General features: G+C 43.1%; 1 protein-coding gene across 1 annotated transcript in view; it reads right to left on the bottom strand.

The window, feature by feature from the left end:
- Positions 1-4,308: 4,308 nt before the first annotated feature.
- The window catches only part of LOC124546369 (fibulin-1-like), a 57,193-nt gene continuing 35,368 nt past the window's right edge, over positions 4,309-26,133 (bottom strand). Inside the window, exon 3 of the mRNA XM_047125033.1 lies at positions 4,309-6,013. Within this exon, the coding sequence (XP_046980989.1) occupies positions 5,078-6,013 (936 nt within the window). The 3' untranslated portion in view covers positions 4,309-5,077. The remainder of the gene's footprint in view (positions 6,014-26,133) is intronic.

Below are 26,133 nucleotides of genomic sequence, written 5' to 3'. Positions count from 1 at the left end.
TATCTGCTGCAGGAAATATACACAATAATAGGCTTTACTTACTCTAAACTGTGTCTAACTATATATGTGTTCCAGGTAACACTCCTTCGAGTGTCAGTTTAACAATTCTTGAGTTCTTCATCACATTTGTGTGTGTAAGTTGACTTTTCTTTGAGACATCAACTTTCGTATTATATTAGATTTGTTATTTAAGAAACTTATTATATTTTGTTAAACATACCTTCTCTTGCCAGTTCCAGTGTGCTACATACGAATGTAACCTCAAAAACATTTATTTGTGATCATAATGCCACCTTCAACTTCAGAAATTCGATGACTAGAAATGTATACTTTACCTTTATAATAATGTCTCACAGATAATATTGTTGAGGATAGTTTTCTTCGTCAGTTACAGTGTACTACTAATAACTATACCTCCGAAAACTACTGATTAACAACGTTAAAGACAAGCTTCTGAAATTCGACTACTAGAAGGTATTCTGTCCATTGTTTAATCGTGATAGGTCATATCATTTTACATGTTACAAAACGAAATTCGTCTTCTAACTGACGCCATCCTTTGATTCTGTTACAGTAGACTCAGAGCCTATTCTTTAAATGCTTTTATTATTATTACTATTATTGAACTTTTCTTTCAATATACTGAGAGTTATCGTTTTTTACTCAAGAACTGGCCAAAACATCATTTGTATTATGATATTATAATGAAGCAGTATTATTGTTCTTCTACATAGTGTTGTTGAGATCTAACATACTTAATTCGTGAAATGTGTAAGTTTTAATTACAATGATAAATACACAGTTAAATTATTGTTGTAGACCTAAGATGCTAAAACCAACAATTTATAGTGTTTGAGCACATTATTAACTTAAAATTCTTTATTGTTTCAAAAGGTAGCAAAATATGCGTACGAAAGAAGGAAGCCATTAGGCTTGTCGGAGTCCCACCTTTTGCTCTTATCGTTAGCGTTTCGAGAACCCTTTTTCTAGGAGAGAGACTGCGATGTACGCAGTCGCGAGAGACAGTCTTGAGATAGGAATAACGGGTGGCCTTGTCGCATTCCGTTTTGGTGACACAGTTCACACGGAATAAAACTTGATCGCAGGCAGACTGAGCCAGGCACAAATAATTAGACACCAGTGAGCGAACAGTCGTGTTTCATAGTGTGTTCCACAAAATTTCACTCTTTGTGCTAACGTCTGCACAAAATATTGGAGGAAGATATTTATTAATATTTCTGTATTAAAAAGTCGCCTCTGGTAATTATTAGCCATGACTCATATTATCGGTTTGTAACGGTTGTGCAGTTTTGCATCAAGTACGTTGAATCTGTTCAGCCTTGGTGATGCCATTGTCCTATTGTTTTAAGCAGACACATGAAGAATTTTCAGAAAGGTTTTTTGACGCCAAATTGTCAAATGCTCAGCAATTAATGAGCCCAGCTACAATTTCTTTTTATTGTCATTACTGTATAACGGAGTATTACTTTTTGATTTCAGAGTCTTCATCAGTTTTCTTAAATCTTAGTTTCAAATGTAACGGCGATAGTTGTGACGGCAGATGCAGTATCTGAAGTGTTTCTAAACGTTAGAAGTAATGTTACGTAGTTTTGATGGGTCGCTTTGCTACATCATTTGAGTGAATCTGATTAGCGTAAATAGTACTTCAAATTAAATGACAAGTATTGCCTTTAACTGAATTGTGGAAAGTCTGAAAATACTGAAAGAGAGTCAATAAATATCTTGTCACTTCAGTTCTGGTTCTCAACTGTAAGTTTTAACTTTATAAATACAACTTGAATAACTGTTCCAAACTGAACACACTTAACGTTCAAAATTCGTTCCTTCAGAATGTGGCGACCGTATCTACCGAACAGAAGCATTAAATTTCAGGAGGAATTTCTAGGAGTGAGGTAGTCACAGTTCCTGTCTCAGTTGTGAGCCGAAATAAGGATGAGCAGCGAAGTTTGTCGAATACTTTGTCGCTAAATACTATGCCCCAGTCGTTTGTCAACTACACGCTTCAAAAGAAATTTGATAGCCAAACTAACACGCCGTCAAGATTAGTTACAGGGTGCAGTAGTTGTTAAGTAAAGTGTTCAAAGTGCAAATTTTTTTCTTATGTGGGCTCTCAATTACGGTTTTAGATTATACGACAGACAGACGATGTCGTAGCAAGGTCATGCTGCTTCACAGACACGACTTTACTCTCGAAAAAAACTAACGTAAGTTGGACACTACGTCTGAGTATGGGAAAGAAGGCTAAAGGCTCGTTATAATATCTAATATACAAGCACAAGTTTCAAAAAAAGATAAGGAATTCAGCTATCAGTCGAAAATCCAATCTGTAGTTTATTACAGATCTAGATTTCAGCCATTGAATAGAAATCCTCAGTGCGTTTAAACTGAGTCCTATAGACTCGTCAAGCTTGTGACAATACATGTTATTATATGACTTAAACACGTGCGAATCCTGAGGCAGTTGTTTACGAAGCAGTACAAGAAGCCATAGCTTAGACCATAAGGGCCGTGCACAAGTTGTTTCTCTGAGCACCTCCAATATCTGTTGAGCTATTATAATATGTGTTTCACTCTTTAAGACGTTAACAACACATACCTGCCTTACTCCTCTTTGTGAATAATCCATCATTAGTTGCCACATTTAATCATTACATATTTAAGTATTTACAGGTCCATACATAAATTCCTTTTTTTGTGCTATCTGTTCCTGAATAGTTCTGCGGTTCGTAGCTCCATCGTTCCTAACAATTTTTGACTTCATATTTTCTCATTGCTGCACTACTGCACAACATAATTATATGGAACAGTTTTTATATATTTTTATATTTTTTTCTAGTGTTATTGTCTTTTAACAGATATGATTTTCATATCCTTATCACTTACGCGCCTGCAATTTCTATTTTCTCGTGCAGGTGATCATATGTTCTGAAAACCTGCTGCTAATGGGTAGTGTAGGTGATAGGTAATCGTGTCAGAATGATTTATAGTGCCAAAAACGCGGCGGAAGGATTCATTAAGAGCTATCGCATTATAATTTCAAGTGTAAACGGAACAACGTTTTTGCTTTTGATCTGCGGAAGATTTTTTAAAAACAGCTTTCTTGTTACTTCCAAGCAGTGATCAGTTGGTTGTATTATCTATTAATCAGTATAATATTTCAAAAATTGTGTATCTCATTAACGTGCCATTTAGTTTCTAATTAATTTGTAAGTACATATATAGAAAATCTCTGAAATTAAATGTTTTCTTAATTATAAAAGAAACCCCAGAAAAAAATCTAGAATCACCAGAACTCATCAAAATAAAATAAAAACTGATTTACTTTATTTTAAAATACTTTATTTATGTTCTTAAGTACTTGTAAACACCATCACTTCATTACATTTGAAATCTAGCACATGTGAGAGAGGATTACAAATAAGAGCTGAATAAAATGGTGTGTTCATTACGCCAGCCAGAAAAATTTCTTAATCCACACAAATATTATCTATAATGAGCATCTCTAAGTGGTAAGGGTAGTTGTGAGTTTGATGATGTAACACCTACCAGAAGAAATAATTGTGGTTGGTGACAAACGGAAGTGATACTAGAAAAGTGACATCACACTGATATGGGACGACTATATAGTTCCCTTGAAGAATATCTTTCTCATTTCTGAAGATGTCCTGAAAACCTTATTTCAAAGCTAATCAAGTTTCAAATATTTTTATGTATACTGCACGTATCAACCCTTAAAACACTTCATACGTTTCTTAGGCGCTGTTCATCTCAGTCGAATTAGCTCCTCAAAATGCCACTCAAGTCATATCTGCAATACACATTAAAGCTGAATATACAACGTATTTTTTTCCATTTCTTCTGATCTTTCAGATTAAATAAATTTGGGTAAAAAATTAATGCTCCACCTACAGAATGCACTACAACAACTGCATTAAGAGAGACGTCGAGTTTCGTGTGTCGTAGCTCGTTTTTACGGCAGCGAAAACAATATAAGGACTTGTAAGTGCATATTTCATATTGCTGATCATTTAATAAGTTACAAATTCACGTTTTCATCACCGAACCGTTAATTTCTGATAGGTTACTACAAATTACGTGAATTAAGTTGGGATAGCTTAGTGAAAAAAAACTGATAAAGCCCATTCGCAAAAGGCTTCAGTTTAACGACTAGTCGACATCGAGGTCGTTAGAGAGAGAACACTAATCTTGATTGAACAATGGAGCGTAAGAAAATTTCCCTTAGCTTTAACAAATATTCTGCGACATCTGATATTAATCTCCGTGACAACTTCTGTAACAAAAAATTTTGTGAGCTATGATCTGGGAAATTTATGTGTGGAATTTTCTGTTACCACTGATCCATACGAAAATACTTCACAGATTTGGCCACGAAACCATCCTAAAAGATTTCTAGTGAAGCCTGACAATATCAGGGAGGAGACGTTGGTCTTATTGTGGTTTATTAAATAATTTTATTCTTACGTAAAAACAAGTTTCATTGCCTAGACCGCAATTTTGCTGTTACAATTAAAGTAGGATAACTAGTTTTGGTTGCTGTCTGCAACACCTTCAGATCTCTCCACACGTGAAAAAGCATTGGAAAGCTTCGTTAGCTGTGTTCATGCAATTACATGTCTTCATAATCACCAAGACAATAACAGTACATAGTTTAAAAACAACCTGGCTTGCTCACGGTGATGTTTTTAAGCTACGTACTGTTATTGCCTTGGTATTTACGAATTAATGTGATGCTTCTTTTTCACATGTGGAACGATCTGAAGATGGTTGCAGAAACAACAAAGAACCGAATAGATATTTCTGTGTCTCTAATTAACTTTACAACGACGAGGTGTCAAACCTTAACCATCCTTCGTTCCCAAATTCCCGCGATCTTTTCCCTGTGTAACCACTTCCATATTCACATTCTCTTCACGAATTCTCCGCAACGCATCCATCGAAAGGGGTGGGAAGTATAGTACCGTGTTACATCATCTCCAGCTCATTTGATATTAAAAATATTGACTGGCCGACGCACGGAAGGAGCCTTTTCGGCCGCCTACTGCCCCTGTGACTTGGGTCTAGTACCGGGAGGCGGAACGTCAACGTTGCGGACGTCTATGCACGTGGCGATGTTGCGCCTATCGATGACGAAACCCTCCGGACAGCCGCACATGAAGCCGTTCGCGACGTTGACGCACAGGTGGGTGCACGGCGCGTACCTCCTGCCGTTCTTGTCGCGCGCGCACTCGTCGTGGTCGTCACAGGACTTCTGGTCGTCCATGAGGAAGTAGCCCTTCCTGCACTTGCATTTGTAACTACCGATCGTATTCACGCACTTGTGAGAGCACTCAGACATGTTTCGCCGACATTCGTCGATATCTTCGCACGACTTTTTATCGGGCAGCAGAGAGAAGCCCTCTTGGCATCTGCAGCTAAAGCTGCCGTCTGTGTTCTCACATTCCTGGGCGCATCCAGACACGTTTCGGCTACACTCGTCTATATCCTGGCATGACTTTCGATCCTCCTGTAGCGCATAACCCTGCTTGCATTTGCAGCGATAACTACCAATTGTGTTCTCACACTCGTGAGCGCACCCTGAAATATTTTCGCTGCATTCGTCTATGTCAAACCACATGTCCCTATAAACATCAAAATAAAACCCTTTCAGATATCCGCCCCCACATGTGCTAGATTCGTTGAAGGAAGTATTATTACCTACCGACTCAATCACACCACTACGACTTGTACCATTTCTCCATATAGAAGAGACAACTTCTTCAATACTCTTACAAGTTATATCTGAATAACAATTCAGCGGCTTCGAAAGCATTGCTGAACAGTTCTGGATTTGCCCCTTCATTGCAAACTGAAAACTCATTCCAGATACACAAACTCTCGGATCCGCCCACATCTGATGTTGGATGGATCTTGCATCTTCTTGGAATTGTTTAATATTTACATTGTTGACAGCTGCTTGTTCACCATACAACACCTGGAAAAGGGAACCTTCATGTAGACACATAGCATACATACTGAGTTGCTGCATAAATTGGTAGCATTTTTCCATAACATTAATAAACATAACAGATACATGTAACAGATACTTTAGTCATCAGTTATACCCTTCTTCACTGTCAGCAATACTCTGTCCACGTTGGAATAATTTTTCGATTCCGCGACTGTAGAAATTACGTGGTTTTGAAGCGAATAATAAACATAACAGATACATGTAACAGATACTTTAGTCATCAATTACATTCTTCTTCACTGTTAGCAATAGTGTGTCAACGTTGGAATAATTTTTCGATTCCGCGACTGTAGAAGTTACGTTGTTTTGAAGCGAATAATAAACATAACAGAAATATGTAACAGATACTTTAGTCATCAGTTATATTCTTCTTCACTGTTAGCAATAGGCTGTCAACGTTGGAATAATTTTTCGATTCCGCGACTGTAGAAATTACGTGGTTTTGAAGCGAACAACTCGTTGAGCCATGTTCGGAGCGCATTTTCATCCGAGAAGGAAATTCCTTGAGGTTGAATAAATAGAGAGCGGACAAGGTAAACATCTGAGGGCACATGATCAGGTGAATAAGGTGAGTGCGGAATGTTCGCAACCCAATTACTGTGTAATGTTGTTTGTCAGTCTAACACAACGCCGGTGTGTCTTATCGAGAAGTAGCATCGCTCCACATAGTCTTGCTGGTCGTTGTTTTTGGCCTGCGTCTGTGACGCACCTCAGTTATTGACAATAAATGTCAGGAGTGATGGTTACACCTCGGGAAGCAATTCGTAGTACACCACACCGTCGCTGTTCCACCAGATGCATAACATTATCTCTAGTGGATGAGCACAGGTCTTTGTACAGAGAACTGTTCCTTTGTCTGGCTTCAACTATTCCTTTGTTCTGCTTATGTTCGCATAAAGACACTACTTCTCGTCACCAGTAACGATAAAGAATAGGAATGACCAATGTTGTTCACGATCGGGCTGATTAAGAGTAAGCAGAGATGCGCACAGGGCCACCCGCTGATTTTGATGATTTTGGCTTAGAACATGCGGTACGTACACACGCAGTTTTTGAACTTTCCCCACTTCATCAAACGTCGTGCGATGGTGAGATGATCACAGTCCATCACATCTGCCAGTTCTCGAGTACGTTGACATGGATTATTGTCGATTAATGCGTTTGAGCGATCTTCATCAAACCTCAAGGCCTTCCTGAACGTGGAGCATCACAGACGTCAAAACGGTCTCACTTGAAACGAGAAATCATTTTCTTGCCGTGCTCTGTCCAATGTCACTATCCGCATACATGGCGCAAATGTTTCTGGCTTCCGCCGCTGCCGTCACCCCTGTATTGAACTGTTGGAAATGTCCCGATTTCCCCATTTGGCATTACATTTCCTAGCGTCCACATCTCCACTAACTCCAAATGATAAATGATAATACGTTAAAACGAGATAGCAAGAGTGAACAACAAATAAAAAAATGACAATTTATAAAACTCATACAACAACTTAGTAATTACAATGTTACAGAAATTAACGGATGGAGTTTTACTAATGTTATCAACGGTTAATTTGATTGCTATCCATCCATTTTTACTTTAATCTGCAGCAAAGTAGTTTCAGCTTGATTTCAAACTTCCGTACATAGTTGTTCATTACTACAATTGCATAATTTACCGTATGACTTTTGTCATTCGTTAATTGGAGTACGCAGTTCGTACACGGAGCCCGAAGTTTGTTGATTTACAGAAAAAGTTCGATATTAGCAAGCCAGGAACAACCACTGAGCTTCAAAGAACGCCTTCTGTAATCTTCTTTAAACCAAAATCACCAACGTCCGTCAGGCTATGAAACAGTAGTTGTGATGAATTGTGACCAGTTAACTGCTACTTGATTTTATCATTTTACAGGAAAACTGGGTTTCGTAGAGTGTGAGTGACGAATTAGAAGACCTTTTCTGTAGCTATAAGAGCTAATTTACATAATTAATGTGAGGCTTCTCTGTTATAGAGAGGAAAGGTACCGTATTTTGCTCTATTCTCAACAACCACAAACACGGCAGCTGCACAGGAGATACGTTCAAAAATGGTTCAAATGGCTCTGAGCACTATGCGACCTAACTTCTGAGGTCATCAGTCGCCTAGAACTTAGGACTAATTAAACCTAACTAACCTAAGGACATCACACACATCCATGCCCGAGGCAGGATTCGAACCTGCGATCGTAGCGGTCGCTCGGCTCCAGACTGTAGCGCCTAGAACCGCACGGACACTCCGGCCGGCAGGAGATACGTGTTCAAAAATATAACATAGCAATGTTGCGATGTGAACCGGTCTGGCGAGGTGTGGAAACAACTGACACAGCAGCACTTAAGCGGATGATGGGGGAACCCTTTCCACACCGGTGGCCGCCGTAATGTATAGTAAGTGTAAAAAAACATGGTGAAACACTAGCACACGCATCTCAGATGTCTAGAAGTAGGCTACCTTGCCATTTTACACTAAAGGCACTTCTGTTAGTATCCTAACTCTGTCACCACAAGGCTGTGACTCACTATCTGGAATGCTGTCCATGAACCGCAGTTCGACTCTGATGAGGGCAGCCTGCCCTGAAACCACAGTACCTGGAGCCATCACCACATCGGGCCACCTCCTTCTCTGGAAAGCAGCAGGCTGGCCAACAACACGGGGCAGTAGGTCACTGCCATTAAGTCATCTGCCCGCCACGTGCTGGACAGTGCGGAGTGTGCGAGACTTGTGGCAGCACACGTGGTCGCAACTAGATGAGACCACCTGGAGTCGACACTGATAGAAGCAGTTGTTTCACGAACCAGTGTCTGCTGACACAGGAAGCCACTGGATGCCTCAGCCACAATGAGCAATGGGGAAAGCTGTAAGAAAGCTATTTTGAATTTCAGGCTGGTTGAATGGCGCTGGACCGTGTCCCCCTGCACCCTAAATCCATCAGCTATTACAGCTGATATCAGAGAACTGGCGTTGCATTTTCTGTACAATGTCTGAGCCTATGGTATGACAAGAAATTTAATAATTATTGTCAAAATATCTTAAAAACTAAACTCCACCACAACAGGCCATGAAGGACAAATACTACCGACCGACCACCGTGTCATCCTCAGATCACAGGCGTCACTGGATGCGGATGTGGAGAGGCATGTGGTCAGCACACCGCTCTCCCAACAGTATGTCAGTTTACGAGACTGGAGCCGCTGATCCTCAATCAAGTAGCTCCTCAGTTTACCTCACAAGGGCCTGCGAGCACCCCGCTTGCCAACAGCGCTCGGCAGACCGGATTGTCACCCAACTAAGTGCTATCATAGCCCGACAGCGCTTAAATTCTGTGATGACGGGAATCGGTGTTACCACTGCAGCAAGTCATTGGCTGTCAAAATATCTCGGTCGTGGAAATTAAGCTCGAATGCTGTGCTCTTAGTAAGGTGATTTTTGTTCAAATAAAGAATCAATGGTTTTTCACACTTTAGACGTAATGGGGGTGCTATTGGCTATTACGTGTCATATGTACACAGTGTGATTTGACAGATCATTCGGCACCGTCTACAGAATCAGTGTCAGTAAAAGTTTCATGAGTAGGCATTACCGGCATATGGATAGACAGTTCTGAGAATCAAAATGGCTCATAATTAGATCTAAGTTAAGGTATTTTCTTTTCTATGTCTTGTGATTGTTGGTGTTTCAAAATGAGTGTCGCGAAGAGCAAGGCTTTGAGAGTCAGTGCGTATATTGTCAAAAAAGGTAGCATAATTAGCACCAGTTAATAGGCAGTTACGTCGTCTAGTAGAAGCACAATCGCTACAGCGATATATACATTTCTCAGCCACAAGTATAGTTGCTCTTTTCTCTGGTATATTAACTGCGGATGTGCTAGTGTTTGTAGACGAACTTAGGAACTAGGGAGAGATGAAAGGTTGGTCTGATGCGGAACTTTCAAAGGTAGCAAAACTGGGAATTAACTGGGAAAGCAAAAGCTTATATGGGTTAGAAATATCTCAAACGATCTGGAACATTTGAAGAATTTTAGTTCAAAGGTACACAAATCAGAACAGCGCCAGATATTCTGGGGAACAGTTGGACACGGTAAGAAAGGGACGTGGCAGAATGCTATCGTCAATGAAGAAATTTTACAGGAGAGTGATGAGAAGGCGCTTGAAACATTTTTAAGTGGGTCGCCTTCGGAAATGTCGGGGAGACTACAAACAAGGTTCCAATTGATTTGTACACAGCTGCTAGACCGACAGTAGAATGAGAGGAAATTGATGCGTCAACCAGGTTGCAAGTTATACGGACAGTGTTTTCGGCTAGTATAAGACGTTACAGACGTGTACAGATGGGGCATGTGCAGAAGAAACATAGGTAGCCATAGGACAGTGGGAGTAGAGGCAGAGGTCAACATAATACGGCATAATGATATCAGTATCAGGGATAGGAGACTGGACATGAAGCAAGCGTTAAATGCCAAAAAAAGCCTGAGATCCATCTACGGGCATTCACAGTAAAATTATATGCAACGAAGTTGTATGCAGAGGTGGATTGTGCAGTCAGAGGAGTAGTGGGGAAGAAGAACTGCACGATATTGTTGGACACAGGAGCACATTTGTCAGTTACGAGTGAAAATCGAGTGTGTTCGAACTTAAGAAATTGAACCCATCACAATATACGAGAAAACTGGGTAGAGTGAGGATAGCAATTTCACATCGTTGGAATCGATGGACATAGATTTTTAACTGGCTACAGGTCAGTTCAAACAGTATGTAGAGATTATGCCACATGTGAGAGACGGCTATGACTTGATTCCGTTGTGGGATATCTTGCATCAGCATTGTGGTAAAATCAACTTCAAGCACCAATGGTGGAGCTTGACAGAAAATGCTTCAGCTGGGCGAAACTGCTGCCAGTGTAGTGACGTCACAGGGGAATCTATCAAAATGACACACCGTTTAATCTGGGAACATGCACACTAAGACTCGATTCAAACGATTGAGTGCCTAAGAGTATCGGTAATTCGCTTTGGGTTAATCTTAAGTCGAATTTCCTGGTGGGGGTGTTGTGTGTGTGGAAGTAAATATACTATTGGATCAGGCAGGTGTCTTAGTGAAAAGAAATATTGTAGGCCTACAAGAGGTAAATGGTTGATAAATGGTACCTGTGTTTGTGGATAATTTCATCACCGGGGATTTAAGGTTAACGATGGAGTTGTTCGTCACTAATATGAATATCTGCAAGAATGAGGAATGGGTCAGGTGGAGTGTCATCTGTGGACAATCGCCAAATGCCATTGAAACTGCATTACAAGGAAAATTGCAGCGCCAAAAGGAGAGTGATAAGCAACAGATGGAACAGTTACTATTGGAATTTAGGGATTTGTTTCTTTTCCAGAAATATCATTGGCAGCAATGCATATTATGCAGCACCCAATGGGCTTAAGTCACCGGTTTACCACAAGCCACACAGAACACTTGCAGCCAATTCTGGGGCAACTCATCTATTAGCAGCTGAAAAGGATGGGATTATTGAGGAATGTAATAGCCCATTGGGGACCAGAATTTTCGTTTCGTCCATTATAAGTTTCGCTGCGACTATCGACACTTGAATACCAAGACTGTAATGGATGACTACCCTTTGCCAGTCATTATAGAAACTCTAGACTATTTAGGCCAGTGCAAGTATTTTACGACAATATGCTCAAGGAATTGCTCCATAGGACTGACTAAAGGCAACAATTTCTTCACCATGGGAACATTATCACTTCATAAAGATGTATACCGGACTGAAAAATGCACCTGCAACGTTTCAGAGGTTGTTTGATGGAGTTCTCAGAGAGTTGGAGCTATGTCAGTGCATGGTGTATCTTGATGATATACTCGTCTTTGCGAGTGATACAGAGTAGCCGGCAGTGGTGGCCGTGCGGTTCTAGGCGCTGCAGTCCGGAACCGCGGGACTACGGTCGCAGGTTCGAATCCTGCCTCGGGCATGGATGTGTGTGATGTCCTTAGGTTAGTTAGGTTTAAGTAGTTCTAAGTTCTAGGGGACTGATGACCTAAGATGTTAAGTCCCATAGTGCTCAGAGCCATTTGATACAGAGTAGCACATACAGCGCCTAAGAGAAGTATTTCTGTGATTGAAGGCTGCAGTGTTAATTTTGAGAACAGAGCAGTACAACTTTGTTTTAGAAGAGGTGGCATACCTTGGTCACTCAAGTAGTAAGGATGGAGCTAGGACAGACTCAAGGTTAGTTAAAGCCTTGTGTGAATATTCTATTCTTGAATTGGTGAGTCATAAAACGATTTTTTTGATATTACTGGACTGCTGACACAGTTGCTGACGAAGGTTTCAAAATTTGTTTGATCAGAGGATTGTCAGAGTACTTTTGAGAAACCGAAAGGAGGTCTAACTTTGAGTCTGATCTTATTGTTTCCAAATTTCAATAAGGAATTCATTCTGTCATAGAATGTGACCAGCTATGTTCTTGGTTGTGTGTTGTCTTAAGAAGTTGAGGGTACAGAACATCAAGTGGCCTATGCATCAAGGTAAGTTAACTTAGGGAGGAAGAATTAATCCATAACTGAAAAGGAAATGTCGACCTTTATTTATGGAATGACCTACGTCAAGTGTTATCTGTAATGGAAAAATTTTCAAGTGATAACAGATCACGTAGCATTTGAATGGCTGCAGGTGTTGAAGGATTCATCTAGTGCTTTGACACCGTGGGCTGTATGATTGGTGAGTTTCATTTTTAGGTTATAGATGAACCTGGAAAAAACATGGAAACGCAGATGGATTAAGTAGGAAAGTAGTGGCGTTACAAATAGGTGGTAATGAACTTAAGGAATGGCAGACAGCACAGAAGATGGATAGTGAATTTGATTTTGAGGTCATATAAAAACCTAGTAAAAATATGAGGACACAGATGGATTGATTAGGAAAGTAGAGGTAACACAATGAGTTCAAGGAATTGAAGATAGCACAGAAGACGACAAATGTAAGCAGATTTGTGGGCAATTGTAGTTTTGCGAACAGGATGGTTTGCTGTGGAAAGAATCCATGTTGGAACCGTGAGAGTTTGTGCCATAAAAATTGAGAGACAGAGTATCATAGAAGACACATGATCATGTGTTAGAAGATCGTGGCAGATGTAGGTCTACACAAACAGAGAGTAACTGAGAGGTAGAGATGGAGGTATATAAAGGTGGATGTAGACCAAAATGTATAGAATTGCATACAGTGGCACTAAGAGCGGATATTTGTCGCACAAAAGAGCAGTTGCAGAGGTTACCTGAACCATTAGCCCCATTGCAATTACTCAGGATTGATGTCTTAGATCGTCCCAACTATACACCTGCAGAGAATAGGTATGTGCTCACGACTGAAGATCATTTTCCTACTTGAATGGAAAGAGTTACAATGATCGATCACCAGGTACCGACATTGACGCGCGGGCGAGTAAACAATTGGATACTGAAGCTCAGAGTATCTGAGATGATAGCAGTGAATGAGGGAACCAACTTTTTGTTAAATTTCGTCAAGGAATCTTGCAAGGTATTGTAGGTGAAAAAATTGGCAACGAGACCTCTTCATACTGAAGCTAATGGATGACCGGAAAGAGCTAAAAGAAATTTAGGGAAGATGTGGATGTACACCATACCAGTTGGGAAGATATTTAAGGTATGTGGTCTCACTGTACAATTCGAAACAGCACACGAATTCAATATTGTCACTGTATCAGCTAGTATATATGTAGAGGATCGAAAGATGAGAGTGATTAAATTAGTTAAAGGTAGGAGTCTTGCAGTAATTAAGTTAGTTAAAATGTGGAGAATATCGTATGTGTGATAAATTCGGTTGTGCAGTTCAGTGTTACGATACCGTGGCGTAGAGCCGAGTTCAGCGACAAGAAGGAGAACGCTTGCCGCACAGCAGAAGACGCGACAAGAAGCAGCTCGCCATACGCCAGGGTGTCGACATCGAGGACGGAGATCATGTCAGTTGCGCCAGCCGTGCAATGGAAGAATATTTCACTGACCGACTGGGGGAAAATAACAGCAGACATCAGCGGCAGAGAGCCGTATTTAAGGACCGGCAGCCAGCTCGTTAACATCGACCGTCGTGGGTGTTGGAGTGTCAAACACCTGTGTCAGCGCCGTCACCAGTACCGTGTCATCGCTACCATCGCAGTCACCGTCGTAATGCAGGTCGTCGTCTGGAAGGCGACGCCGCCGCCGTAACCACCGCCGGACGCCATCAACAGGCACCGCTTGCCATGGGAGTCATCGCTTGGGGTGCTTTTTGGTAACACACTGTCGCCATTGTCCTGCGACGCTGCCGCCACAGACCGAAGCGGGAGCCAGGGACCTTGACCCGGCGACGCCAGGCAGTCGCTGCCAGGTATGTCCGCTGAGACAGGGCATTGACCTGCCCCGCTGCCACGCCCCCCAGCCGCCAGCACAACAGTGGCACGTGGCGCGTGGTTCCAACTGACGCAGTAAGTCAGTGCATGGCCGTAGCGCCGCTGTCGAGGCAGCAGACTCCAGTTACGGCAGTGAAGGTCTAGACGCAGCAGCAGGCGCACGTCCGCCGGTCATCATCGTCTGCGCTAAGAATATTACGAGTGGAAGCAAACCTCGCTCACAGGATTCACAACCAATGTATTGCATTTGATCAATAAATGTTGTTATTCTGTCGTCAGGATCCATCCGCGGACACACCGTCACTGTTCTCTTTCTCAGGCCCAGCAGAGGACCCACGTTCGAATCTGCTGACAGGCAGTGAAGTCACGTGTCTGCTAACGTGTCCCGTTTACAATGGTATCAGATGTGGTCGTTTCCACTCGTGCAGGAAGACTGCAGAGGCATCGTGGAGGACGGATCCCGTGGAGGTAACAGTAGTATGGAGCATCTACAGCGACGGTGTACAAAGCAGCAAAGGAAGTAAGTGCCATTTTTGTTTGGATGTTGGATAGTCCCTTTTCCTGTCTTGTGCCTGAATAAGTTCTTTTGTATTCTTTGGGTATACTTTTCTCTTGTTTAACTTATAGTCATAGGAATGGAACTATCAGCTGTTGAGGGTTATCGAGTAAGTTAGGGATCGGGTAGGGAAATTAAAGATAGAGGTAAATGAGCTCAAAGCGATGGAGAGAGAGCAGTCATATCCCAACCCACCCACCGTTGATGGCACTGCTGCAGCAATGGTTACCCCATTTTCAGAGAAACAGATGGAAGAAGTTTTTATCTTTTCTGACAATTTGGCTACAACCGGCAATTTTGGGAGATGGAATACGGAGCATTTATTCAGAGGGGCTATACTGGAATTACGAGAGATGCTGGAACGAGAATCTGTGGGAGGCTGAAACATTTGAGGATTTTCAGGAAGGGTTAATAGGGAGATATCGGAAGAAGAACACGGTAAGATAGGTTCGGGAACAACTTCCTACGATTTTACGTAAGCAGGATGAATCGATTGAAAGCTTCACCGACCGTATTCCTGAAACCATTGTAAGTACCTATGAGCTCACGGATGATGATATATGTAATTCAATAATTTTGCGGAAAGCACAACCGGAAATCTCAAGAACAGTTCGTTTGGAATTTCCTAAGTATTTGACTGAAGCAATGGTTATTGCACTATCGTTAGAGGAAAGTGAGTCATTGGCTAGGTCACATGAAATTTGGACAATGTTGAGTATGGACATAAATTGTTTTCAGTGTGGGCAAAAGAGTTTTGTACAAAGAGACTGCAGACAGCAACTTTGCAGGTATTGTAGGAAATTTGGTCACTCGGATCAGCAGAAATCAGCAAGAATAGTTTTAGTCGCAGGGTAGATCTTACAGGCAGCAATTAAACGGCACAGGGGGCGGGGTGTCCATTGTACCACACTCCCAGTAAGAGTTAGCGCATGTAAGAAATCTGTGGCAGATATTTTTCTGACAGGCTATGTGGGGATAAATTCTGTAAAATGTTGAATACCAGTTCTCAGGCATCGGTTCCAAGCAACTGAGTTAAGGTTAAGTGCACCACGCTGGACGTTATGTGGCGTAGGTGGAGGATGTGTAAGTTCACTCGACGCTGGAATGGTCAAGTTCCGAGTGGGGGAGGTTAACTTCCAAATGGATGCAGAAGTTCTTCCCATGGTTATCGGTTGGTACGACGTGCTTCTCGGACTTCATTTCCTGGTTACAAATGGCTCTGAGCACTATGGGACTTAACAGCTATGGTCATCAGTCCCCTAGAACTTAGAACTACTTAAACCTAACTAACCTAAGGACATGACACAACACCCAGTCATCACGAGGCAGAGAAAATCCCTGACCTCGCCGGGAATCGTACCCGGGAACCCGGGCGCGGGAAGCGAGAGCGCTACCGCACGACGACGAGCTGCGGAGTCCTGTTTACACATCCCACCATAATTGATATGGAATGGCGTACGGTAGAACTGGATAGAGCTTTGTTTCAGCTAGGCTCTGCGGTCCGAACACCAATTAAACTGCGTACAGGGTCCCTTAAAAGTCAGTTCGCAGGATCGCATATCGAAAGGTACAGTAAAGATAGTCTGGAATGATGTTGGTACGGACCTGCCAGTGAACTCGTTGTGTATCGTTGAACCTTTCGCTGGTAACGAAGTATTAAATGCAGTTAGTCGTTTTATACAACGTAGCGTGTCCTCCATTCCGGAGGTAGAGGGCACGAGGGTAGTGCCTGTCAGTATTGATAATTTTGGACCCTAGGAAATAAAATTGTCGCGGGGCACGCAATTTGTGAATTTAAAAGTGCTAGATAAGGAAGACCCAGACCGTGACTTTACAGCAAACTACACAATGCATGGAGTGAGTGTCTGTCGACTGGTCAGCGCTAAGAAGTAAGGCACCACACCAGGAAGCACGGGATACAGTATTTGTGGAAAAACTGTTGAGTGAGTACGTGGAAGTATTTAATGCGTCGTGTCCACTACTCGCAACACCGCTCGTTCAGCACCAAGTTCCTACTGGAAGTGAAGCACCCATCTGCAAACTATCGTATCAAGTTCCAAGACATTTACAGCCGATTATGGAAGATTTTATGCAACAACATCTTAGAGATGACCCATAGAACCTAGTTTTGGACCATGGTCTGCTCCCATTGTAATTGTAAGCAAAATACCACCAGATGATGGCAAAGCATATCGTTCCTATTGTGACTACCGTTTCCTCAACCAGAAAACTGTGTCGGATGCATATCCTATGCCTAATAAAATAGAGACATTGGAAAACTTAGGTCAGTGTTGGTAGTTCACAAAAATGGATTTGCTTAATGATTACCACCAGTTGAAAGTAACACCGAAGTACCGACCTAAAATTGTGTTCTCAACGCCGACTGGGCATTTCTAGTTTCGCCACATGCCTTTTGGACATAGAAACGAGCCGGCAACTTTTCAGTATTTGTTACGTAGAGTGTTACACGGATTAAAACCAAAACTGTGCATGGTATACCTGGATAACATTATTCTGTATTCAAAGAATATTCCTGAACATCGGAACTGTTTGTTCGTCTGCGCACAGCACGATTAACATTGTGTTTATAAAAAGTCATTCTGTATTGCAAGAAGTTTGGTATTTGGATCACATGATCAGTCAGGACGGAATTCGTACAGACCCAAAGCTAGCTGACGTCGTTCAAAATTTGGGGCACGCGAATTTTTACCGTAGGTATGCTCCGAAATTTGCAGAAACTGCAAATTGCTAAGCGAAGGAGTGAAGTGTCATTGGACAGCTGAGTGTGAGGCGGCGTTCCAGAAGTTAAAAGATCTGTTCACATGCAGCCCCACCTTAGTCTATCCAGATTTTGAAAAAACGTTTATTCTTTCTTGTTATTCGAGTGACTTTGCGCTAGAAGTTACTGTGAGTCAGGAAGTAGATAAATGGGAGCACCCTATTGCGTAAGTTTCACGGCGGCTTAATAATGCTGAACGAAGAAGAAGGAAATGCTTGCATTTATTTTTTGAATTGGGTACTTTTGTTGTTACCTCTACGGTAGACGATTTAAACTGATGACTGATCACGCAGCGCTTAAGCGGCTCTTAGGAGTTACAGATGCAACGGGTAGATGGTGAGATGGGCCTTGCGTTTAAACGAGTTCGATTACGAGATAGTAGATCGGCCAGGAAGGCCGCACACTAACACGGATGGGTTCAGCCGCGAAGTACGCGCTATGGAGTGCGCAGGCATTGACGAAAGTTAACGGAGGGCAGCACAAAGTGCTGACCCAGACTGTCAGCGATTTGCTAAACCACAGCAGTTCTGCATGGAGAACGGAGTATCGTATCGCACAACGCGAAATGGGTCTGGTAAATAGTACCATAGAGCTTGGGTGACGAAGTGTTACGGCAAGCATGACATTTGGGACGAAGAGCAACGGATGGAAGGGTAGCGCATAATTATTGGTGGATGACGTGTAGGCAGGACGTGGACTGATACGTGAGAAACTGTGTGCCATGTGCTCAAAGAGCAGAGCTAAACAACCAGAAAATTAAATGACAGAAAATGCCCGAAACCGATATGGTAAGACTGGACATCCTACGACCCTTAGCACAAACACCTGCAGGGATCGTTACGTATTAAACACTGTTGACCACTTTTATAGGTACGTTTCCATGATAACTTTATCGGACCAGCAAGCCACGACCGTGGCTGAGGCACTAGTCGGCCAGTGGATACTTCAGTTTGGGACACCTGAAACTATAATCACGTATCAGGGCGCAAATTTTATGTCGGATTTATGCAGGAGCTATTCAGGCTGTTGAGCATTTAAAAATTACGGACGAACGCTCTGCACTCTCAAGCTAATGGTCACACAGAATGAGTCCACAGGACACTTGTGAAAATGTTGAGTTTTTACATAACTTCCCAGCATAATAACTGGAACGTCCTATTGGTCTACGTCGTAGCTGCATACAACTCGAAAGTTCGCCAGAGCACAAGGTTATTCCTGTATGAAGCTGTATCTAGGAGAAAGATACCGTCACCCTTTGAATTTTGCAAAGCCCCGCCGCAAGGAGACATCTCGCCAGTGAATATTTGCTAAGAGAGTGAAACATATCTGGAGACAAGCATAAAAATTGGGTACGAAGGCCATAGATAAACAGGAAAGTGCACATGATGCGAAAGCAGCGTTACCTAAGTACCATGTGGGTCAGTAAATTATGTTAACGAATCCTTACGTGCCGAAGTCGAAAACGAAGAAGTTCGCGTCACGATATAGTGCCCTTACCAGGTAATAGAGACGACGTCGCAAGTTAACGTTAAACTGGAGCTTGCCACCCGCTCTTCGATAGTCTATGTAAGCCGAATTCGCCCGTTTGTGGGGGTTAGCGACAATATACCACGTGCGGCCACAGTTTCCGTATTAAAGGGGAGAGTAATGGCGGATGAGGAGGAGGAGAAGGTAAAACCAAACCGAAGGAAACAGGAGAATATGGCGAATCGTCAGTATATGCTAAGACCTGGAGCAGGGATACAGAACTGACATTAAGATTTTCTTTCCACTTAGCAACTATGGTATAGGGAACCAAAGCCATCAGTATGATCCATTCCTTAATTTATATATCTGACCTACCTTCCTCGGTTTTGCCCCCCAAACACCTTTGGCTTCTTAACTATGTCACTGATTTCTAGATCAAATGACTACCATCCAACATGGTCGTGTTACCATGGAATATATCTTAGATCATGTGAAAAGTTACAGAAATGAGCAGCAGCAGCAGCAACTGCTCGTCCATTGGTTCATCAACATCAGCTGCTTGTTTATTTCTTGTGGTGATCGGAGTAATGTATTTCTTGTGATTCTTCAGTTTCTCCCGGCGTACTTGTTGATCGAAGAGTCCACGGGTCTACTGCCGGATCATAGTGTCCAACGGGCACAATATTTCGGCAATCAGACACGTCGCCATCGTCATGTGCGCTGACGAACTGAGCTACTGAGGGCGGGCGGCCTCCGTATATCCCCTCCCCCCACGGGCCGTTTCCTCCGCGGTTCGCGCTCGCGGGCGCGCGTCAACAGTCGCGGGAACACAGAGATCGGCTTCTGTAGCAGCGTCGGTGCAGTTACTACGTCCGCCCAGCTCGCCATATCGTTTTCGTTCCCGAGTGTCATCTTCTCAGTGCTGGTTACCATGCCTTGCTAAGATTATAACTGCAATCTCAGTTGATGAGTTCGTCGTTGGTGCGAATTTCGTTGGCCTCTCTGACAACGGTGTCCCAGTATTTAGAAGTCTGGGCCAAGACCTTGGTACGCTCATAATCCATCTCGTGTTTTTCGGACAAAGAGTGCTCTGCGACCGACGACTTGCTAGGATACTTCAGTCGTGTGTACCTTTGATGTTCTCGACAACGATCGTCGATGGTGCGCACTGTCTGTTCAATATAAATCTTACCACACTGTCAGGGAATCTGGTATACGCCGGCAGACCGCAAGCCGATATCATCTTCCACACTTCCCAATAACGCTCGCGTTTTATTGGGCGGGCAAAAGACGGTTTTAACTTGATGTTTCTTGAATATGCGTCCGATTTTCCCAGATAGTGCGCCAGTGTACGGAATAAATGCAGTGGCTACTTACTCCTCCGTGACTTTTTCCGTCTTCAAAGGTTACACTGTAGTGGTGGGGCGGAGAGCGTTTCTAGTCTGCCATTTCGAGTACCCGTTCTTTCTGAATGCGGTTCTGAGGTGTTTCAGCTCCTGGGGCAGACTCTCTGCATTTGAGATGCTGCGCGTCCTGTGTACCAGTGTTTTTAGAACCCCATTTCTTTGAGAAGTTTGGTGACAGCTGTCTGCATACACATACAGATCATGTGCGTTTTCTTCCTGTACACACCGTGACCCAACGTGCCCCCAGCTCTTCTCTTGACCATTACGTCCAGGAAAGGTAATCGTCCTTCTCTTCGGTCTTCATTGACAATTGGATGTTGGTATGTATGGATTACAGATGTGAAGGAAGTTCAGGAGCTTGTCCCTACCATCGTGCCAGATGACGGACGTGTCATCCACATAATGGAAAAAAGCATATTTCCATTTGGATGACACCAAGGCATCCTCCTCGAATTACTCCATATACAAATTCGCGACCGCGGGTGAAAGGGGACTACCCATCGCGACTCCTTCCGTTTGTTCATATTATTCTCCATTGAACAGAAAATACGAGGAGGTCAGGACATCCTTGAAAAGGTCGGTGGTCTTCTCGTCAAATTTCTGCCCAATAAGCTGGACTGACTCTTGTAGAGGTACCCTGGCCAGGAACACAAGAATATTTCACTGACCTAATGGGGAAAACCAACAGACATAAGCGGCAATGAGCCACATTTAAGGACCGGTAGCCACCTCGTCAACATCGTCCGTTGTGAGGTGTCGGACAGACACAGAGCCTGTGTCACTAAGCGCCGTCACCAGTTTGGAGTCGTCACTGCCATCGCAGTCACCGTAATGTTCACCTCTGTAGTGCAGGTCGTCGCCTACGAGGCGCCAGAGTGACGTCACCGCCATAAATATCATCAGATGCCTTCAACAGGCAGCAGCCTGTGATGGGAGTCATCGCTTGGGGTGCTTTCTTGCAACGCACTGTCACCATCGTTGTGGGACGCTGGCAGCAAGAACGTCCTGACCAGGACAGGAGCCGAGGACCCTGGTCCACCAACGCCAGACAGCTGTCGCCGTGGATATCTGCTGAGACAGGGCACTGACCTGTCCCACTGCCACGCCCCCCCCCCCCCCCTATCCACCAGCACAACAGAGGCCCTTGGCGCGCAGTTTTTGTTGCCGCAGTAAGTCGTTCCAAGGTCGGAGCGCGCTGTCGAGGCAGCAGATTCGATTTACGCCAGAGCAGCTCCAGACGTAGCAGCGGCCACACGTGTGAACGTCCGCCGACCATCTCCGTCGCCGCAAGGATATTGCTTGCAACTGGAAGCAAACCTCACCCAGAGGCTCACAAACAATGTATTGAGTTGATCAATAAATGTTGTTGTTCTGTCATCAGAAGCTATCCGTAGACACCTCTTCACCATCCTCTTCCTCACGATCAGCTGAGCACCCACGTTCGAATCTGGCGACGGGCAGTTTACATATGGTCGTAGGATACCATCGCCGTTAGAGACCTTAATAGTCAAGAATGGTCAGACAGGGGAATCTGTTAAGGAGTTCGCAAGAGTGATAAGGGAAGTATGTAGCATGGTGTGCATCTAACACACGAGCACTATAAAAGCAAGAATAAGTAGTGTAACATTTAGCAAGAATGAAGCAATACAAGTGGGCAATGGATAATGTTACCGACTTCGTATTCTCCAAAGAAGAAGACAAAGAAATTGTTTACAAAATATCAAGGATCACATCAACTTGTGGAAAATATGTCACCAGTGAATGCCAAGATCCAGTTGCTGAGTGCAACGTGGGACGATTGAAACCGTTTTGTGGGAGTCTAGAAGTTGATCTGAGGTCATCAGTCCCGTAGAACTTAGAACTACTTAAACCTAACTAACCTAAGGACACCACACACCTCCATGCCCGAGGCAGGATTCGAACCTGCGACCGTAGCGGTCACGCGGTTCCAGACTGAAGCGCCTAGAACCGCTCGGCCACTCCGGCCGGCTGTACGGTTGGAATGGAAGAAAAATGAGAAAAGAGAAGGTGAGTTGGAACGAGCAAGAAGTTCAAAAAATGGTTCAAATGGCTCTGAGCACTATTTGACTAAACTTCTGTGGTCATCAGTCGCCTAGAACTTAGAACTAATTAAACCTAACTAACCTAAGGACATCACACACATCCATGCCCGAGGCAGGATTCGAACCTGCGACCGTAGCAGTCGCGCGGTTCCGGACTGCGCGCCTAGAACCGCTAGACCACCGCGGCCGGCGAGCAAGCAGTCTTAAATGTACCAATGAGAGGAAGTCCGTACTCTTCAAGAACGAGGACATCAGAGCAGATTAATCGTATTTGTTTCTTCGTTGTAAATACACCATAATGTAGAGTGTAGATGGGATGAACTGCTGCGGAGCACCAGGCAACATTTATGGGGAAAAAACGATTGGATACATCAGGAGAGAAGATGAAGGATTTGTGGACCATAGCTGTGCTACTGGTCATCGTCAGTGTAAAAGCATTGCAGAATGAGAAGCTCGAAGGTGGAGTGCTATTGGTAAAGCAAAGAGATATGGTGATCACCAGTCACCACTGGGTGATACAGGTTGCGTTTAATGCATGGGAATTGAGGAACGACGTGAGACGACTAGAGGAAGCATTCAAGAGTTTCTGGCAGGATGTGGAGTGCTTAAAGGAGTTACGAGGATACATGGGACTTACGAGAAACTGAGGGACGAGACGACATGATCTGGGGATTACATATAGAAGAGGTTTTATGAACGCAAACTGTGTTTGGAACTGTTGACGACGAGGACATAAGGGGTTTGAGTGACACAGTGAAAGTAGTAAAGTATTGGGTAAAAGGAAACAAGGAAGCAAGTGAAGGGTACACCAAGCAGGTCACAAATTTGGAGAAAGATGTTTTAAATAACACTCAGTTATAAGGCCAGCTGACTGGGACAGTCATGAATTATGTCAAAACGGTATAAGTATCGATGAACTGGAACATTGAGAGGTAACAAGTCGACGTAGAAATATTGGATAACGAAGTGGTTACAGATATTTTATAACAGTTTGTCGAAAGCATGCAGTGCGTCATCGTAATTGCGGGAAGCTATGCAACAGGCAGTGGTAAACCGGGGGTAAACCTGTTGCTTACAGGTCATAAGCTGGAGGAGCTCAAGGCAATGTCCTAAAAGACCTACCATTTCAATTAAAGTTGGTCTTGGAACATAGCTATAAAAACTTAATTTTCTATTTTAACCTAGCACCGTGGAAGGAAAGACCGATAGACCAAATACGCTCATTTCAGTTGCCTTTCCAGTAGTAGAGAACAGTGCAGCAGTTGTTACTAACTGCTGAGGACAAAAGCTGGCTTGCGGAAATATAAGAGGTGGATTTACAGAAGAGTTACAGAGGTGAAGTTACGATAGCGAGAGATTGTCGGAACTGCTGCGCAGTGAAGTTAATGCTGGGTCAGAAAACTAAAAGGATTGCAAGAGAAGGCCTGAGTTGTACTTCCAGAAGCTTGAATCTCATTAGTTGTGCTCTACGTTAAACAAATTTATAATAGTAGCCAGTTGCTATGAACAGAGGAAGCAAACGGCACCAGACAGGCTAGAGCTAGACGGAAGAGGTTTGCCAGTAAACGTGACATCTTGTGAGATAGTGGGACCTACTTACCGTCTATTTGACAAAATTATGGGAATTACTCATCTGAGCATTTCGCACTCTCGGTTGTACAAATATTTGCCAGAGGAGCCTATAGAAGTGCTATCAACCGCAAATCTCACTGTACTGAATTAACTTTAGGACCCGATTTAATTCAGTCCATATACAGACTCGTTAACAAGCAGGAGGGGTGAATCGGCGAATCTCCTTGGAGGCATTGATGCAGCATGTGGATCAGTATAGGGGAGAAACAATCTTGACCGATGTCATACCAGGTACTACAGCGACACTTACTCTGGTAAGTGTAGTCCTTGTTTACGTGTAGAAGAAGCGAAACAAAAGACGAAGTTCGGCCCCAGCCACCGTCAAAATCACGGTGAACTCGATTCCAAGAGTTGAAAGAGCAGTAGCGGAAAATATAACTTTAAGTTAAGCCAAAAGGAAGCTTCGCAGCTCAGTATACGTAATGCATAAGGAAACGTCACGGTAAGAGCAATCTTGAGTAAAAAGCGGACTAGAGCCAATTGGGAAAACGTCCAGGAAATTTGTTAGCCTAGTTTCCATATGGATAATCTAGTTGAAAGTGAACCAGAGGACTAAATCTCGTTGAAGAGGAGGGCAATGTAGCGCACCGACCACATTTGGTAGAAACGCGCAACGTAGGATGTAGTTTTCGGTAGCACCAGCCGCAAGAAAGTGCGGGTGGTTTTTTCCTTTTTATATGCGGTCCGTCACAAATTTTTCTCGTGTGCCAACCAACCTTTTCATCTCAGAGTAGGACTTCAAATCTATGTCGCCAATTATTTGCCGGATGCAAACCAATCTCGGTCTTCCTCTACAGCTTTAGTCTCCACAGCTCCATCTAGTATCATGGAAATTATTCCGTGAAGTCTTAATAGATGTCCTATCAACCCGCCCATTCTTCTTTTGTCAGTGTTTCCGATATATTTCTGTCTTCGGTGATTCTGCAGTGAACTTTCTCATTTCTTACCTTATCAGTCCACATAATTTTCAACATTCTTCTGAGGCACCAAATCTCAAATGCTTCGATTCTCCTCCGCTCGAGGATACTGTCCATGTTTCACTGTCATACAATGCTGTGCTCCAAACGTACATTCTCAGAAAGTTCTTCCTCTAAGTAAGGCCTATGCTTGATATTTGTAGACTTCTCTTAGCCAGGAATCCCCTTAATATCAAAGATAGTCTGCCTTTTATGTACTTTCTCCGTTCTTCATGGGTTAGTTTGCTGCTTATATAGATGAATCCCTAACTTCATCTACTTCGTGATCACCAGTGCTGATGTTAAGTTTCTCCTACTCTCATTTCTTCCACTTTTCATTACTTTCGACTTCCGAATTACTGTTAGCCGTATTATATACTGACTAGACCATTCGATTAAAATATACTGTATTTCCTCCTCACTACCTCTCAGGACAGCAATGTGCCATCAGCGAATCTTATCATTGATATCCTTTCACACTGAATTTTAATCCCACTCTTCATTCTTGATTTTTTTTTCGATGTATAAATTGAACAGGAACGGCAAAAGACTACATCCCTGTCTTACGCCCATTTTAATCTGAGCATTTCATTCTTAGTTTTCCAGTCTTGTTATTCCCTCTCCGTTCTTGCAGTTATTGTAACATTACCCATCTTTCCCTGTTGCTTACCTTCATTTTTCTCAGAACTTCAGACAACTTGCACCGTTTAACACTGTCGAACGACAGGTCCTATGAACATGTCTCGAGTTTTCTTCAGTCTTCCTTCCATTATCAACCACAACATCAGAACTGCGTCTCTGGT

The sequence above is a fragment of the Schistocerca americana genome, chromosome 1 (genome assembly GCF_021461395.2).
Source record: "Schistocerca americana isolate TAMUIC-IGC-003095 chromosome 1, iqSchAmer2.1, whole genome shotgun sequence".
In the NCBI taxonomy this organism is placed as follows: domain Eukaryota; kingdom Metazoa; phylum Arthropoda; class Insecta; order Orthoptera; family Acrididae; genus Schistocerca; species Schistocerca americana.
The sequence above is the reverse complement of the archived record's forward strand: the minus strand, read 5'-3'. Positions and strand labels throughout refer to the sequence as shown.